Source organism: Dreissena polymorpha, chromosome 11, assembly GCF_020536995.1.
Source record: "Dreissena polymorpha isolate Duluth1 chromosome 11, UMN_Dpol_1.0, whole genome shotgun sequence".
Classification (NCBI taxonomy): domain Eukaryota; kingdom Metazoa; phylum Mollusca; class Bivalvia; order Myida; family Dreissenidae; genus Dreissena; species Dreissena polymorpha.
In genome coordinates this window covers 58,456,435-58,472,293 of record NC_068365.1, presented here as the reverse complement: position 1 = coordinate 58,472,293, position 15,859 = coordinate 58,456,435, and the positions used below count along the sequence as shown (strand labels likewise).

The window sequence follows — 15,859 nt, the reverse complement described above, 5'->3', positions numbered from 1 at the left end:
CACTGTTCTGCACTAACCAGATTAATTCCACCAATGCCGTAATCAAGCTCAGTTTATTCCACCAATGCTGTAATCAAGCTCAGTTTATTCCACCAATGCTGTAATCAAGCTCAGTTTATTCCATGTGGATTGGCTTTGATGATGGTGAGATAAATTAACCCTTTGCATGCTGGGAAATTTGTCTTCTGCAAAAATGTCGTCTGCTGAATTTCTAAAATTAGCATTTTCTTCGATTTTTTTGAAAGAATACTATCAGAATAGCAAACAGTTTGGATCCAGATGAGACGCCACGTTCTGTGGCGTCTCATCTGGATCCAAACTGTTTGCAAAGGCCTTCAAAATTCGGTTCTCGCACTGAAAGAGTTAAGAGATAACATTCCTGTGAAGTGTATGGCATATATGATGGGAATCTGAATTAATTAAAAACTGCTAACCAGCAAAACCTGTCTCATAAGTCTAAACGGGCATGGTACTTAGTCGGGAATGGTTAAGCTGCAATAATAACTCACTTGACCATACAGGTGCTCTTCAGCCACACTCCAGTATCCCGGTGGTCAGCAAATATAGGGTGAACTTCTCAGAGGCCTCTGTGCCCAATACCGGGGATACCACGTCCAGTCTGGTCAAGTTACACGGTCAGTACTTTATGTCCTAACTCAATATAGATGTAAATCATTTAAATACTCTTCATGCATGTTTTATTCCTTTTTTTTCTGAAAATAAAAACAAGCAATAAATAAAATATGTGAGGAATAACTCGATCTGGACAATGTAAATTTCAAACACTATTGCTGTTACAACTGAAGTCTAGGTCTCAACTTGTTTTACCTTCTCTTATTAAGTCATTAATCCAGAACTGTGCTGATATTATTTTGTAGATATTGATTTTAGTGGAAATTTATGATTATACCGATCAAAATAACAAACATTCTTAATTGAAACTGATGATTAAACGTTTATGTAACTTTTATTATGCCCCCGGTAGGGTGGCATATAGCAGTTAAACTGTCCGTCAGTCAGTATGTGTGTATGTCAGTCTGTCCGTCCATCCAAAAAAAACAACTTAACGTTGGCCATAACTTTTGCATTATTGAAGATAGCAACTTGATATTTGGCATGCATGTGCATCTCACGGAGCTGCACATTTTGAGTGGTGAAAGGTGAAGGTCAAGGTCATCCTTCAAGGTCAAATGTCTAATATATGGCGTCTGTCCGTCTGTCCAAAAACTTTAACATTGGCCATAACTTTTTATGCCCCCGGTAGGGTGGCATATAGCAGTTGAACTGTCCGTCAGTCAGTATGTCAGTATGTGTGTATGTGTGTATGTCAGTCTGTCCGTCCGTCCGAAAAAACTTTAACATTGGCCATAACTTTTTCACTATTGAAGATAGCAACTTGATATTTGGTCTGCATGTGTATCTCATGGAGCTTAACATTTTGAGTGGTGAAAGGTGAAGGTCATGGTCATCCTTCAAGGTCAAATGTCAAATATATGGTGTCTGTCCGTCCGAAAACTTTAACATTGGCCATAACTTTTTCAATATTGAAGATAGCAACTTGATATTTGGCATGCATGTGTATCTCATGAAGCTTCACATTTTGAGTGGTGGAAGTTCAAGGTCAAGGTTATCCTTCAAGGTCAAAGGTCAAAAAAAAAAAAAAAGAATTTCTATGCGGCATTCTCATGAAGCTGCACATTTTGAGTGGTGGAAGTTCAAGGTCAAGGTCATCCTTCAAGGTCAAAGGTAATTATTTATTTATTTTTTTCAAAGTGACGTTCTCATGAAGCTGCACATTTTGAGTGGTGGAAGTTCAAGGTCAAGGTCATCCTTCAAGGTCAAAGGTCCAAAAAAAACAAACTTTTTTTTTCAAAGCGGCGCAATAGGGGGCATTGTGTTTCTAACGAACGCATCTCTTGTTTTTTATGTATTGATTGCTAAACCTGGTGATCCCTCAATAGTAAACTAGCATGTAAAGCACATTGATGAATGGAAACCATTCTGTTAAACTATGTTATGTATTTGATCTTTTTTTAATTTAGTAGATTTTCTATTTTATCAAACGAGTGATCAGAGAAAACATTTTTTTGCTTGTGGCAAAGAGTGAAATGCAATTATAAACTGATTGTGTTGAGTATACCTATGCCTGCATCCTTGAATGAATGTATCTTGATGTTGTTTGCAGCCTCTCTGATGGTAATTGCGTGGGTGTTCTTCTCCAGTGTGGGCGTACTGGTTGCCAGGCACTGCAAATCTCTCGTAGAATCCGAGACCATGTGTGGGGTCAAGTACTGGTTTGCTGTATGTACCACTAGTGGTCATGCCCATGTTGTATTTATAGAACCACAACTACGATCGAGGTTTGATGCAAAAGACGTTTATTGTATACTAGTACCAGTATACAATTAAAAATGTTGGCAAATGTACATATAATTTTTGTTCAGCTGACGTGTTATTCATACTGCAGTGAACCCACTTCTTATGCCAAAAACCCCGACAAATTTCACTTGAGTTCACACACCTATGTAATTGAACTACTTGTCGAAATTGATTACTGAGGCTGATCAGAAGGGGAACAGACACTTTTATGCAGATTTCTGTTTCAACCATGTCTGTATGATTGATGGAGTGTTGAACTGAAATGCATAAGCTAATGCAGGATGACACCTTTCACTTTAACTTTAACTCCATATGATCAGGGTACTGTTTTACCAAGCTACTTACGCACATCGTAGACTTACGCACATATTTTAAATTCAGTCTAGTTCCTTTAAATTCTTGCTACATTAAAATTTGGTATGTTTGAAATGAAATTCATAATATAATGTTACATTCGAAGTAAAAATTAGTTTGCCTCAATCTGAAATAAATGAAATTAAATTATTTTAAAATATGTGCTTAAGTCTAAGACTTGCGTAAGTTGCTTAGTAAAACGGTACCCAGGTGACCAGATACAGTGATATATATACATGCTCATTATTGTTGCTTTCAGATCCACCGCTCATTCATGTTGTGCGCTGCCCTGTGTGTGATCATTGCCTTCGTTGTCATTTTCATCGAGGTGGGCGGTTACAGTCAGGTGAGTAGGTCGCCTTAATACATCTTAACCGAGTATAATGAATTTGCTCAATTTTTTATTTCAACTTAAATTAAAAGATAACAGTTTCCTCTTAGCCTAGCACTTTTTTGATATAGTCATATATACTTGCTTAAACTCTGGGTTTTGTTAGACTCAAATTGAAAAAAATGTATACCCCCAATGAACAAGATGGTCAATCGAAAGCCAAAAATTGAAAAAAGTCAAACTTGAGTTGGAATATTTACATAAGTATTTTCGGGGATACCGGTACTAATCCCAGAATATTGCATGGAAATGTATCTCTTTATATTTTTTGATGAAAATGAGGTACAAGTATATTACACATAATATAAGTCTAAATCTCCGTGTTTATAAAATGAGACAAGCACACATGGCTATTTGGAAACTCAAAGATTTAGAGGGTATATCTCATTAGGTCATTTAAGCTGTTCCATCATTCCCTCGTCTTTCTTTATCATAAACTTTATCATTTTAGTGGTGCTCTGTGAAAAGGGGGTTTAATGCATGTGCTTTTATGATATTTTTCGTTTCAAGAAAGTCTCTTCTTGGCAAAAATCAAGTTTAAGCGGAAAGATCCCTGATTAGCATGTGCAGACTGCACAGGCTCATCTGGGACAACACTTTAGTCACATGCATTTAACCCCCTTTTCACAGAGAATGGACCATTTGATAAGCCCTTTTATTTCTGGTATTGTCTTTGTTACCTTCTATCATAACCTTAGTTTCATGATTCTTATAATCTATGTAATTACATTATGTTATTGTGTATATTGCTGAAAAGAAAATTGTGTGCATAAGTGCTAATAAATGTTGTTGTTGTTGTTTTATATAGGTTGCGGCGGCTCCTGGTAAAGCGTTCACAAAGGCACACCCCATACTGGGCATCATAGTTACAGCTCTGACTGTGCTCAATGTACGTGTTTTGACTTATAATAATTACAAACATTATAAAGATTAAAAAAAACAAATCATGGTTACATGACATCATTTCATGAAAGATTTTAATTTGGCTTCCAAGCAAAAAACAATAATGATTAAAATATAACAGTAGACTCATATTGTTTTTTTATTACCAACAACAGATTTGTAAAACTTAATTTCTTTCACACTAAAACAAATCGATGTTTAAACATAGTTAAATTTAACAGCCATTAACTCATATTGGCAGGCTTTATATTGTAGTCACTTTGCTAGACGTTTTTTTTTCCGCATTAAATTATCAGTTAGTGAAACTAACCATTCTCACATTTCTCAATTGATATACAATGTAATTGAAACTTGAAATATGTAATCATCATGAAGTAAAGACGTATCCAGTAATCCACTCATAGCTGAGTTATTTGCTTTTGAACATAACTGAAAAAGGTGTGGGTGTTCTGAGTCATGTTTGTGACAGGGCTATAGTTTCTTACAAAAGGTTCCCCATTTTACTTTCAAAGAGACCTCAATATGTTTCAGCCTCTAATGGCCCTGATTCGGCCGGCTCCTGACGGCGAGTACCGCTTCCTGTTTAACTGGGCCCACTTCCTTGTGGGAACCAGTGCTCATATATTGGCAGGTCAGGGGCTAAATTGGTCACGAAAAGTCAACATGTGGAGGTCTTAAAAATAATTTATGTGTTTTATAAATTCATAAATTTAGGTGAATGTATGATATATATTGAAACATTTCGTTCTTTTGAATCATAAAAGTGTTAAATATTCTTTTATAAACAATATTCAGAGTGCATTCTCTTACCTGTATCACATTGAAATGTTTTGCTTGTTTTATACTCTTTCAGTTATTACCATATTCATTGGTGTGAATATCACAAAGGCCAACGTGAACAGCAACGTGGCTATGGCTGTGATGGGCGTATACGTCGGAGTGTTCGTTTTAGTACACCTTGCAATGGAAATATACAACAAGAGACAGAGCTCAGGTAAGAACAAGCTTTTTGCTATTAACTTGATGTACACTTGTGTAAATTGGTTCATGCAAACAATACAACGGTATGTTTTATTTTTTTAGGAGTCCGACCCATCCATAATAACACGAGGGAAGTGTTAACTGTCATGAAAGTTACATGGTCTATATTTTCTAAAGTGACTGGTCTGGTTAAAATTCCAAATAACTCTTGTTCGTGATTAGCCATTTTAAGTTGGTAATATGTGTAAATCTTATCAAAATATTGAAAAGCGTAGATGCATTCACTGCTACAAGATATTAATTAATTTTTACTATTAAGTTGTGAAAGAAAAAGTTATTTTGCTTAATTTAATATAATAAATGTATTCAAATACAAAGTTTTAAGTTGTACTAAATTTGAGTTCCATACATCTGTTTGTGTTTCAGTGAAGAGTGGCTATATAAAGTTCAATAACATGGCAGACTCCTCCTCCACAACTGTAAGTTCTACATTTATTCAGTAATGCAAATAACATTTTGATATGAATCGTCTTCGAAGCATTGCACCAGTCAATGGCACTTTCGGTCTGATGGTTTGCTTGGAGCTATGAATCCAATAGCAGGTTTCCAAAGAAACAAAAGTAAATTATGTATTTCAATCACCCATATCTGCCTTATAAGTAATAAATATATTATTGAAACACTTTAATTCTCAATTTTATAGTATTTGTTAGCAAAAATGAACAACACAATTTCCTTGCTTTTTTAGCTCACCTGAGCACAACGTGCTCATGGTGAGCTTTTGTGATCGCCTTTTGTCCGTCGTGTGTCGTGTGTTGTGCGTCGTGCGCCGTCAACATTTGCCTTGTGAACACTCCAGAGGCTACATTTATTGTCCGATCTTCATGAAATTTGGTCAGAAGATTGGTCTCAATGATATCTTGGATGAGTTCGAAAAAACATGGCTGCCAAGGGGCGGGGCATTTTTCCTTATATGGCTATATATGGCTATAGTAAAATCTTGTGAACACTCTAGAGGCCACATTTATTGTTTGATCTTCATAAAACTTGGTCAGAAGATTCATTCCAATAATATCTTGGATGAGTTCGAAAATGATGCCGGTTTGTTGAAAAACATGGCCGCAAGGGGGCGGAGCATTTTTCCTTATATGGCTATTATAGTAAAACCTTGTTAACACTCTAGAGGCCACATTTATTTTCCGATCTTCATGAAACTTGGTCAGAAGATTGGTCTCAATGATATCTTGGATGAGTTCGAAAATGGTTACGTTTGCTTGAAAAACATGGCTGCCAAGGGGCGGGGCATTTTTCCTGATATGGCTATATTTATGGCTATAGTAAAACCTTGTTAACACTCTAGAGGCCACATTTATTGTTTGATCTTCATAAAACTTGGTCAGAAGATTCATTCCAATAATATCTTGGACGAGTTCGAAAATGATGCCGGTTGGTTGAAAAACATGGCCGACAGGGGGCGGGGCATTTTTCCTTATATGGCTATAGTAAAACCATGTTAACACTCGAGAGGCCACATTTATTTTCGGAATTTTTCCAATCTTCATGAAACTTGGTCAGAAGATTTTTCCCAATGATATCTTGGATGAGTTTGAAAATCGTAACCTTTGCTTGAAAAACATGGCTGCCAAGGGGCGGGGCAATTTTCCTTATATGGCTATATATGGCTATAGTAAAATCTTGTTAACACTCTAGAGGCCGCATTTATTGTCCAATCTTCATGAAACTTGGTCAGAAGATTCATCCCAATAGTATCTTGGACGGGTTCGAAAATGATGCCGGTTGGTTGAAAAACATGGCCACCAGGGGGCGGGGCATTTTTCCTTATATGGCTATAGTTAAACCTTGTTTACACTCTAGAGGCCACATTTATTTTCGGATCTTCATGAAACTTGAAGATTTGTCCCGATAATATCTTGGTTGAGTTAAAAAATGATGCCGGTTGGTTGAAAAACATGGCTGCCAGGGGGCGGGGCAGTTTTCCTTATATGGCTATAGTAAAACCTTAATTGTGAACACTCTAGAGGCCACATTTATTTTCCGATTTTCATGAAACTTGGTCAGAAGATTTGTCCCAATAATATCTTGTTATCTCAGGTGAGCGACTTTGGGCCTTTCAGGCCCTCTTGTTTTAGAAAAACTACAAGCCCCATGCCCTGTATGTTGAGAGACAAAATAAACCACTTAAAATAGTAAAACAGCAAACATATTGTTTTTAGTCAAACACTTAAGTTTGCATTAACCCATCCCATCATGATGAAACTTGAACATAGGAAGCTTGAAGGGAGACCTGAACTTGACTTGTTTTGGGAGCAAGTTGGGTCAAAGTCAAGGTCAATGTAACTTTAGGTTCAAAAAATGGTATAAGCTTAATAACTTACAACAGTTTAGATACAGGCTTTCTTGTATAAGTAGCTTTTGGCATTTGGGTCAAGTCAGGTCAAAGTCAAGGCCACTGGTACTAAAAGTTGAAAAATAGTTTCTGATTACATATTTATTGGGGGTATTGTGCTGACATTTTTTGTGTATGCTAATATTCAAACCTAGCATGGCAGTTCATTTTTGGTTAGTAAGTTAAAGTTCAAGGTAATGTTTACTTAAAATAGTAAAAGATCTGTTTTTGCTTAATACTTTAATTTGAATGGAGACATTGTGCGGAAATTGTGTATGTATGCAGCTTACATGCCTAGGATTCCATGCTGAGGTCAAGGTCACTTATATTAAAAAAGGAGTGTTATACTGTTCCTCTCAATAACTTGCATTTTAATTGGGGTATTGCTCTGAAATTTTGCATACTTATAGCGTACATGCAAGCATAGCTGGGAATTGCGCTGAAATTGTGTGTGTATGTTTGTGCCTTACATACATTTGAAAATTAAATTAATATTGTAATATATGTAAATCTGGTTTCGTGGCATTTCCGTTTTTCTGTGAATTATTATAAGACGAATTGCGGAGCACAAGAACTAGATGTATACCTTCAAGATCAAGATCATGCATTGAGGTGAAATGTCACATTAAAGAATCTTGTTGTCAAAATATAGCCCTTTATTGAACCACTAGATTTTGTTTGTTGTTGTTGACTTGCTTCTTACCTAACTTCCACAACGACCAAACGAATTAGGAATAATCTACCAATAATGTTAACGTAAGAAGCACTTATCTTTGTTTTCAATAACACAAGGGTTTCTTTAAAGATGGTGTCATGCTCTTGTGTGGCAACAACAGGAATCTGATAATTTCAATGATATATTTTGCGGTTAAAGATTAATCTGCAGCACTGCATTGTAAAAAAAGTTATATTCTAACTTAACTTAGCGAATGCATTGAAGGATTTAACATTTCTTTCAATTCTTGTCAGATTTCTCTTCAGATGCGTTCAATATACTATTCCATTCATCAGAATGATAACAATCGGTCCATTAAAACATCTGGATCCTCGGTCAATGTCCAAAAGGTGCGAGCCATTGATATCAACAATTTCCCCAATTTGTTTCCTACCCGTAATGTTCTTAAGGTACTTAAGGATTGCATAATCCAACAAATACCATATTCGAACCTCTCAGTATTCCAACTGTTTTAATTAGCCGGATTTTTTTCGAAAAAATCTCGGCTTATAGATTGATGTTGTCGGGCGGGCGGGCGGGCGGGCGGGGGTGGCGGCGTGCTCGAAAATGTTAAAGTTCTTATTTCATGGTATAACTTTGGTATGCTTGGACCTAGAGTCTTCAAACTTGACATGAAGGTTGGCCAGGATTAACAGATGACCACTGGTCATTTCAAGGTCATTCATTTGAAGGTCAAGGTCACTGTGACCTTCAATATAAAAAATGTTAAAGTTGTTATAACTTTGGTATGCTTGGACCTAGAGTCCTGAAACTTGACATGAAGGTTGGCCATAACTAGTTAGTAACCACTGGTCATTTCAAGGTCATTCATTTGAAGGTCAAGGTCACTGTGACCTTGAATGTAAAAATGTTAAAGTTCTTATTTCATGCTATAACTTTGGTATGCTTGGACCTAGAGTCTTCAAACTTGACATGAAGGTTGGCCAGGATTAACAGATGACCACTGGTCATTTCAAGGTCATTCATTTGAAGGTGAAGGTCACTGTGACCTTCAATATAAAAATGTTAAAGTTGTTATAACTTTGGTATGCTTGGACCTAGAGTCTTGAAACTTGACATGAAGGTTGGCCAGAACTAGTAAGTAACCACTGGACATTTCAAGGTCATTCATTTGAAGGTCAAGGTCACTGTGACCTTGAATGTAAAAATGTTAAAGTTGTTATAACTTTGGTATGCTTGGACCTAGAGTCTTGAAACTTGACATGAAGGTTGGCCAGAACTAGTAAGTAACCACTGGACATTTCAAGGTCATTCATTTGAAGGTCAAGGTCACTGTGACCTTGAATGTAAAAATGTTAAAGTTCTTATTTCATGTTATAACTTTGGTATGCTTGTACCTAGAGTCTTCAAACTTGAAATAAAGATTGGCCAGTACTAGAAGATGACCACTGGTCATTTCAATGTCATTCATTTGAAGGTCAAGGTCACTGTGACCTTAAATGTTAAAATGTTAAAATTGTTATAACTTTGGTATGCTTGGACATAGAGTCTTCAAACTTGACATGAAGGTTTGCAAGCACACTTAGATGACCACTGGTCATTTCAAGGTCATTCATTCTAAGGTCAAGGTCACTGTGACCTTGAATGTAAAAATGTTAAAGTTCTTATAACTTTGGTAGGTAAAAATGTTAAAGTTCTTATTCCATGTTATAACTTTGGTATGCTTGTACCTAGAGTCTTCAAACTTGACATAAAGGTTGGCCAGGTTCTTACATTTGATAATGAAATTGATGGAAACTTCAAACAATATGTTACTAATTTGCTAATAAAAAAATTGAGATCAAACTTTCCTAATTGTCAATTCAAGTTCATATTTGTGACCTTAAATGTTATTGTTGTTCATGTATATGCATGCATTCAAAACATTACACAAGGTTTGCTCATGCCTTGAAAAGTACTTACATTTCATTTTGACCTTTGAACAATATTTCAGTAATTTAAGTATTGCATTGACAAAAACACGAAAGGTACTTTCCTGTCATTTAAATCAAAAATCCGGCTTCAATGCGGTCATCTCCGACCGCGGAACTCTTGTTCACATTTGCTTTAATATTGGCTTATTTTTCTAGCAGCATTTAGCACATTTTGAGTTTTGCAAAACCTTATTTCCCACAAATGCAGTGTACACTTACAGAATTCTGTGTGTGTTTTTACTGAGGTAAATGTCTAAGTATCAAGTACTCAATACAGGGGATTCTTGTTCATAAGATGCATTACAGGTGTAAGTCGATGCATATAATATCTGAATGAAAATAGTTGTTGCAATTTCGCAAATAGATCAATCTTTATATTGTTTTTGTAAGAGTTTGTAAATGTATTTATTTCTAAAAAAAAGTGTTTGTATTAAGTTTTTTTGTAGTTGTTTATATCTTTTGGTAAAAGGTTTAGAACTGCAGACTTAATATATGTACATGCATGCTCATGGTTTCAGGTGGAGTCCAATACCCCGTTTTTGCAGCGTGTTCTTGTGATACACGTGCTTCTCATGGCTGTGGCCGCGTTCGTCATGGTGTATCTGATAGCATCAGCAACGCAAACAGATCAGCTGTGATTACAACATACTATCATATTCATATTTATAAGCTCATTGCCCTTGGGTGCCATGTGTTAAGAAGTTCATCTTTCTCATACAAAAACAGCCCATGCATTATTTTCAACAGAACATAAGATAATGCACTAATATTTGTGAGTTTAAATGACTGAAAGATCAACAAATACGAAATACTACTTGTATATTATGCAGTTAGATGCAGATTTGATCGGGGTCAGTGTATCACCATCAAGCATTAGGCATCTTGGATAATTGATTGTGTTAGTCCATTAATTTTTATGTACAATTTCTAATGGCATGTGAACAACCATCATTTTTTTGGCCACACTGATTTGTGGCTGTGTAACTTTTTTCGATATTCAGTCAGCATCCAGATGTCCTCATCACACCTGCAAGGGCAACGCTCTTTTAACCATCAAACGGTAAACATTCTGCGATGTTGATCAGTATCTTTATAGCACCATCAAGCCTTTGTCAACATTGATCGGTGACAGTGTAGCACCATTAAGCCTATTAAAACTTTGACGAGGGTTAGTGAAGCCCCATCAAGCCTATGATAATTTTGATCGGTGCCAGTGTTGCACCATCAAGTCTCTGGCAAAATTAATTGTCCAACCATTAAGATGTTTTCATCATTGATAATGACATTGTAGCACCATCAAACCTCCAGGGACATTGATCTTACAATTGTAAAGCCTTTGTTAACATTGATCGGGATCAATTTGAAATAAAGCTTTCTGGGAGTGTGATTGGAACACCATTAATATCAGGTACCACCCGCAATTGCCATATAATGACACCAAACTTGTTGCAACATTGAACAAAATGAGAACATTTTTTTTGTTATTTCAACTTAATAACTTGATAAGAAGATTGGTCAGTCCAAGAAAAACATTGTCTTGTTAATATATATATTTGATAAGAATATTGGCAAAGTGAAACTAGGCATAGTATGTGATAAATAGTTGTTTTATTTATCATTTTTATATAGCTCTGTCTTCTTGAATGCTTCTGCATGATACTTATATTTTTTCAACAATGAATTCTACATGTTTAGACTGTGATATACAATATATTTGCGTAAAGGATCAAAATGGATATATATTTAAATTGTGACAGAGATTCATGCCTTATTTTTATACAAGGATTTTTTTACAAATATAATCATGTTTTGTGGAGATTAACCATTTCTGTTTCATTACATTACTTGTATACGCTTGCCGTGTGTGCGGCTGTGTTTCATTACATTACTTGTATACGCTTGCCGTGTGTGCGGCTGTGTTTGTTTCATTACATTACTTGTATACGCTTGCCGTGTGTGCGGCTCTGTTTGTTGATTATGGCACTGCCATAATCAGTTGACAGCAAACGCAATTTCTAGTGCACTTAATTGTGGATATTTTGTATACATTGTTGACTTCTTTGTGGATATCTTTTATACATAGTTGACTTCATTGTGGATTATATGTGTAAATTATTGATTTTATTGTCGATTAAGATGTTCTTTATTTATGTACAGCGTGCAATACATACTAGAAGTACAAAAAACTTCTTATTTGATTGCTGCACAATGCTCATTTTAAAATTGTTTCTTCATATACACTTTTTTATCACTAGATCTTATGCATACCGGTAATATAAAAATAAGCGTCTTAAAAATTATCTAACCATGTTTGCTATTGTTTTTTAACTGGTTGTGAGTACATACATATTTTCAGAACATGGTCCATTACAAAGTGTCTATGTTGTGAAGTACTTGGAGTATTTCATTTAACCAATAGGACTTTACTTTAATTCAGTTTTTAGCTTAATTATTCTTTGAATAGTTTGAGATATATGACTCACCAAAATGTGGTCGGGGTAATGCTCTGGATAAGCTCAATGTGCAACGTTTGTATTTCACAGTTTTTACGAAGCTTAATACTCAAAACTTTACAAATATGTTCAGGGTCATTGTGTGAGGTCACTTACCAAGTCCTTTAACTCTGACTGGCAAGTTATATAGTTATGCCAAGACCTACGTGTACATGTGACCTGCTTTAAAGAGGGAGTGTGTCCACTTTGTAATTATATGTCAGACTAAATTTTGCATGCAAGTTGAAATTCATTTAAAAATTTGCACATAACATGTACATATCTCAGTAAGTACTACAGATATTTAATTGAAACTTTACACATGACTTGAGATGTGTGAGGTCATCGACCAAGGCCAATTACTCTTAGCTGCACTTGAGCAGAATTGTATTATGCCCCTTATTGAACTTTTAGTATTAAGAAAATTCGAATAAGTGTTTTATGTTCAACTACTACTATTTATAGTTGAAATGCAGACCTAGCGTTTGGTTGCATTTAGAGCCAGTAGTTGCAAGGTCAAGGTCATTATTGCTTTTAATAGATATAAAGACTAAGCTCAATATGTTCAGTTAGGATGGAGATATTTTATGAAATTAAATTTTGTGTGTATGTATTTTACTTGCAGATTGAGATCACATTTGTGACCAGTAGGGTAAAGGTCACTGTTATTGGCTCGCTAACTTTAGTTTGGATCAAGGCGCTGTGCTGTTATGTTGTTTGTCGTACATAACATAACATGTTGTTTGTTGTATCGAACATGCAGACCTATACTGGGAAATCATTTTAGACCCGTGGGATTAAGGTCATTGATACTTACATAATAGAAAACAGGTTTTCGCGAAATTACTTATGGAGATATTGTGCTTTAATGTGTTTATTGGGTGGTGTTCATGCCGAACTTTCTTCAAACTGAATTTCATTCAACTAAAATTATTGCTTCATAGCTGAAAAATTAGTTTCTTGGCAGTCACATTTCTTTTCTTTTTATTTGTAAATTGTCAGCTTTAATTAATCATCAATTTTACCGTAACTATATAACTGCTACATTATTGAACTTCAAATATGTCTTTTGTGGCTAAAATATATGGTGTCATGACAGAAAATGGACATTATTCAATCAAAGAAGATGAATAGTTTAGCGTGCTGTCTTTGGACAGCTTTTGTTTTGGAATACTACCTTCTGTCTTCAAAGTGTCAATGTATTTTTTTTTCCATTCAAATCTCATTGAAATAATTAGCCCGCCCTTCGAGCCCACTTGTGTCAGTATGAGTCTAATGCACGCACAGCATATAATGGTATACACAATCAATGTACTCATGATGGTGACGTTCAAACGACCAAGTTACTGTGTAAGGATGGACAAACACCTTTCCTTATACAAGTTGTTTATACAATGTACATGCTTGTTTTGCAGATTGTATATCAAACTTCATGACATTGTTTTGATTTGCACTTTTTTTGGAATTATTCGTCTTATGAAATCCCTTGAATGTTTATAAAATGCTTTGCTTATATAACCTTTTTATAACAATTGTTACAAATAAAACTTATTTATAACGTTATGTCTTCTTATTACTTGATTTTAATTTTGTGCACAGTTTTGGTAAACAGCACTTAACATGAGCGAGTGACAAAATATCTCGCTTTAAGAATGTTATTTTTTATACAATTTTATGCGCTGCCTTATTACGCTTCTTTGTTTATAAAAACGCAAAAGGGCTGTTTATCTTTAGTGTGTCTGTAGAAAGCTCGATTTAGCTAAAAGTATGTGTTTCAAAGCTTTTAAGCTCCACTGGCCAGAGGCCTGCGGGGCTTATGTCATGGTCCTGTGTCCGTCGTGCGTGCGTTAACTTTTCCTTAAAACATCTTCTTCTCCTAAACTACTCGTCCAATTCTGATGAAATTTCTCAGGAATGTTCCTGGGGTGAACCTCTTTCAAATTTGTTCAAATGATGCACCTGGGGTCAAATTTGACCCTGCCCCGGGGGTCACAAAAAATGAAAATTTGCTTATATAAGGCCTATTTTGTGAAAACTTTCAAAATCTTCTCGTCCATAACCATTGGGCCTAGGGCTATCAAATTAATTAAGTATGTAGAAACATCTAATAGTCCTCTACCAAATTTCTTCAAATTATGCCCCTGGGGTCAAATTTGACCCTGCCCCTGGGTTCACAAAATTGAACAGATGCTTATATAGGGTCTATTTTGTGAAAACTTTTAAAATCTACTCGTCCATAACCAGTGGGCCTAGGGCTATAAAATTTGGTATGTAGAGACATCTAATAGTCCTCTACCATATTTCTTCAAATTATGCCCCTGGGGTCAAATTTGACCCTGCCCCGGGGATCACAAAATTGAACATATGCTTATATAAGGCCTTTTTTGTGAAAACTTTCAAAATCTTTCGTCCATAACCATTGGGCCTAGGGCTATCAAATTTGGTATGTAGAGACATCTAATAGTCCTCTACCAAATTTCTTTAAATTATGCCCCTGGGGTCACATTTGACCCTGCCCCGGGGGTCACAAAATTGAACATATGCTTATATAAGGCCTATTTTGTGAAACTTTAAAAATCTTTCTGTCCATAACTGTATGGCATAGGGCTACCAAATTTGGTATGTAGTGACATGTAATAGTTCTCTTCTTAGTTTGTTCAAATTATGCCCCTGGGGTGAAATTTGAAACTGCCCTGGGGGTCACAAAATTGAATATATGCTTATAAAGGTCTTATTTTTTGAAAACTTTAAAAATCTACTTGTCCATAAACATTGGGCCTAGGGCTACCAAATTTGGTATGTAGTGACATCTTATAGTCCTCTACCAAGTTTGTTCAAATTATGCCCCTGGGGTCAAGTTTGACCCAGCCCCGAGGGTCACAAAATTGAACATATGCTTATATAAGGCCTATTGTGGGAAAACTTTAAAAATCTACTTGTCCATATCCGTATGGCATAGGGCAACCAAATTTGGTATGTAGTGACATGTAATAGTTCTCTTCTTAGTTTGTTCAAATTATGCCCCTGGGGTCAAATTTGACCCTGCCCCGGGGGATCACAAAATAGAACATATGCTTATATAAGGCCTATTTTGTGAAAACTTTCAAAATCTTTCTGTCCTTAACCATCGGGCCTAGGGCTATCAAATTTGGTATGTAGTGACATCTAATAGTCCTCTACCAAATTTGTTCAAATTTTATCCCTGGGGTCAAATTTGACCCTGCCCCGGGGGGTCACGAAATTGAACATATGCTTATATAAGGCCTATTTTGTGAAAACTTCAAAAATCTTCCTGTCCATAAC

General features: G+C 35.7%; 2 protein-coding genes across 5 annotated transcripts in view; both read left to right on the top strand.

The window, feature by feature from the left end:
- LOC127850273 (ferric-chelate reductase 1-like) overlaps positions 1 to 14,114 on the top strand; it is a 38,696-nt gene extending 24,582 nt beyond the window's left edge. For 3 of the 4 annotated variants that reach the window (XM_052383169.1, XM_052383168.1, XM_052383167.1), the window contains exons 9-17: positions 522 to 635; positions 2,186 to 2,301; positions 2,993 to 3,079; positions 3,933 to 4,013; positions 4,559 to 4,658; positions 4,881 to 5,021; positions 5,435 to 5,487; positions 8,385 to 8,480; positions 10,583 to 14,114. In XM_052383169.1, coding sequence (XP_052239129.1) covers positions 522 to 635; positions 2,186 to 2,301; positions 2,993 to 3,079; positions 3,933 to 4,013; positions 4,559 to 4,658; positions 4,881 to 5,021; positions 5,435 to 5,487; positions 8,385 to 8,480; positions 10,583 to 10,702 — 908 coding nt within the window. In that variant the 3' untranslated portion in view covers positions 10,703 to 14,114. The remainder of the gene's footprint in view (positions 1 to 521; positions 636 to 2,185; positions 2,302 to 2,992; positions 3,080 to 3,932; positions 4,014 to 4,558; positions 4,659 to 4,880; positions 5,022 to 5,434; positions 5,488 to 8,384; positions 8,481 to 10,582) is intronic. The other variant, XM_052383170.1, reaches the window with a different exon arrangement.
- Positions 1 to 15,859, top strand: part of LOC127850281 (vacuolar protein sorting-associated protein VTA1 homolog) — a 77,890-nt gene that overhangs the window by 39,274 nt on the left and 22,757 nt on the right. The gene's annotated exons all lie outside the window — the stretch shown is intronic.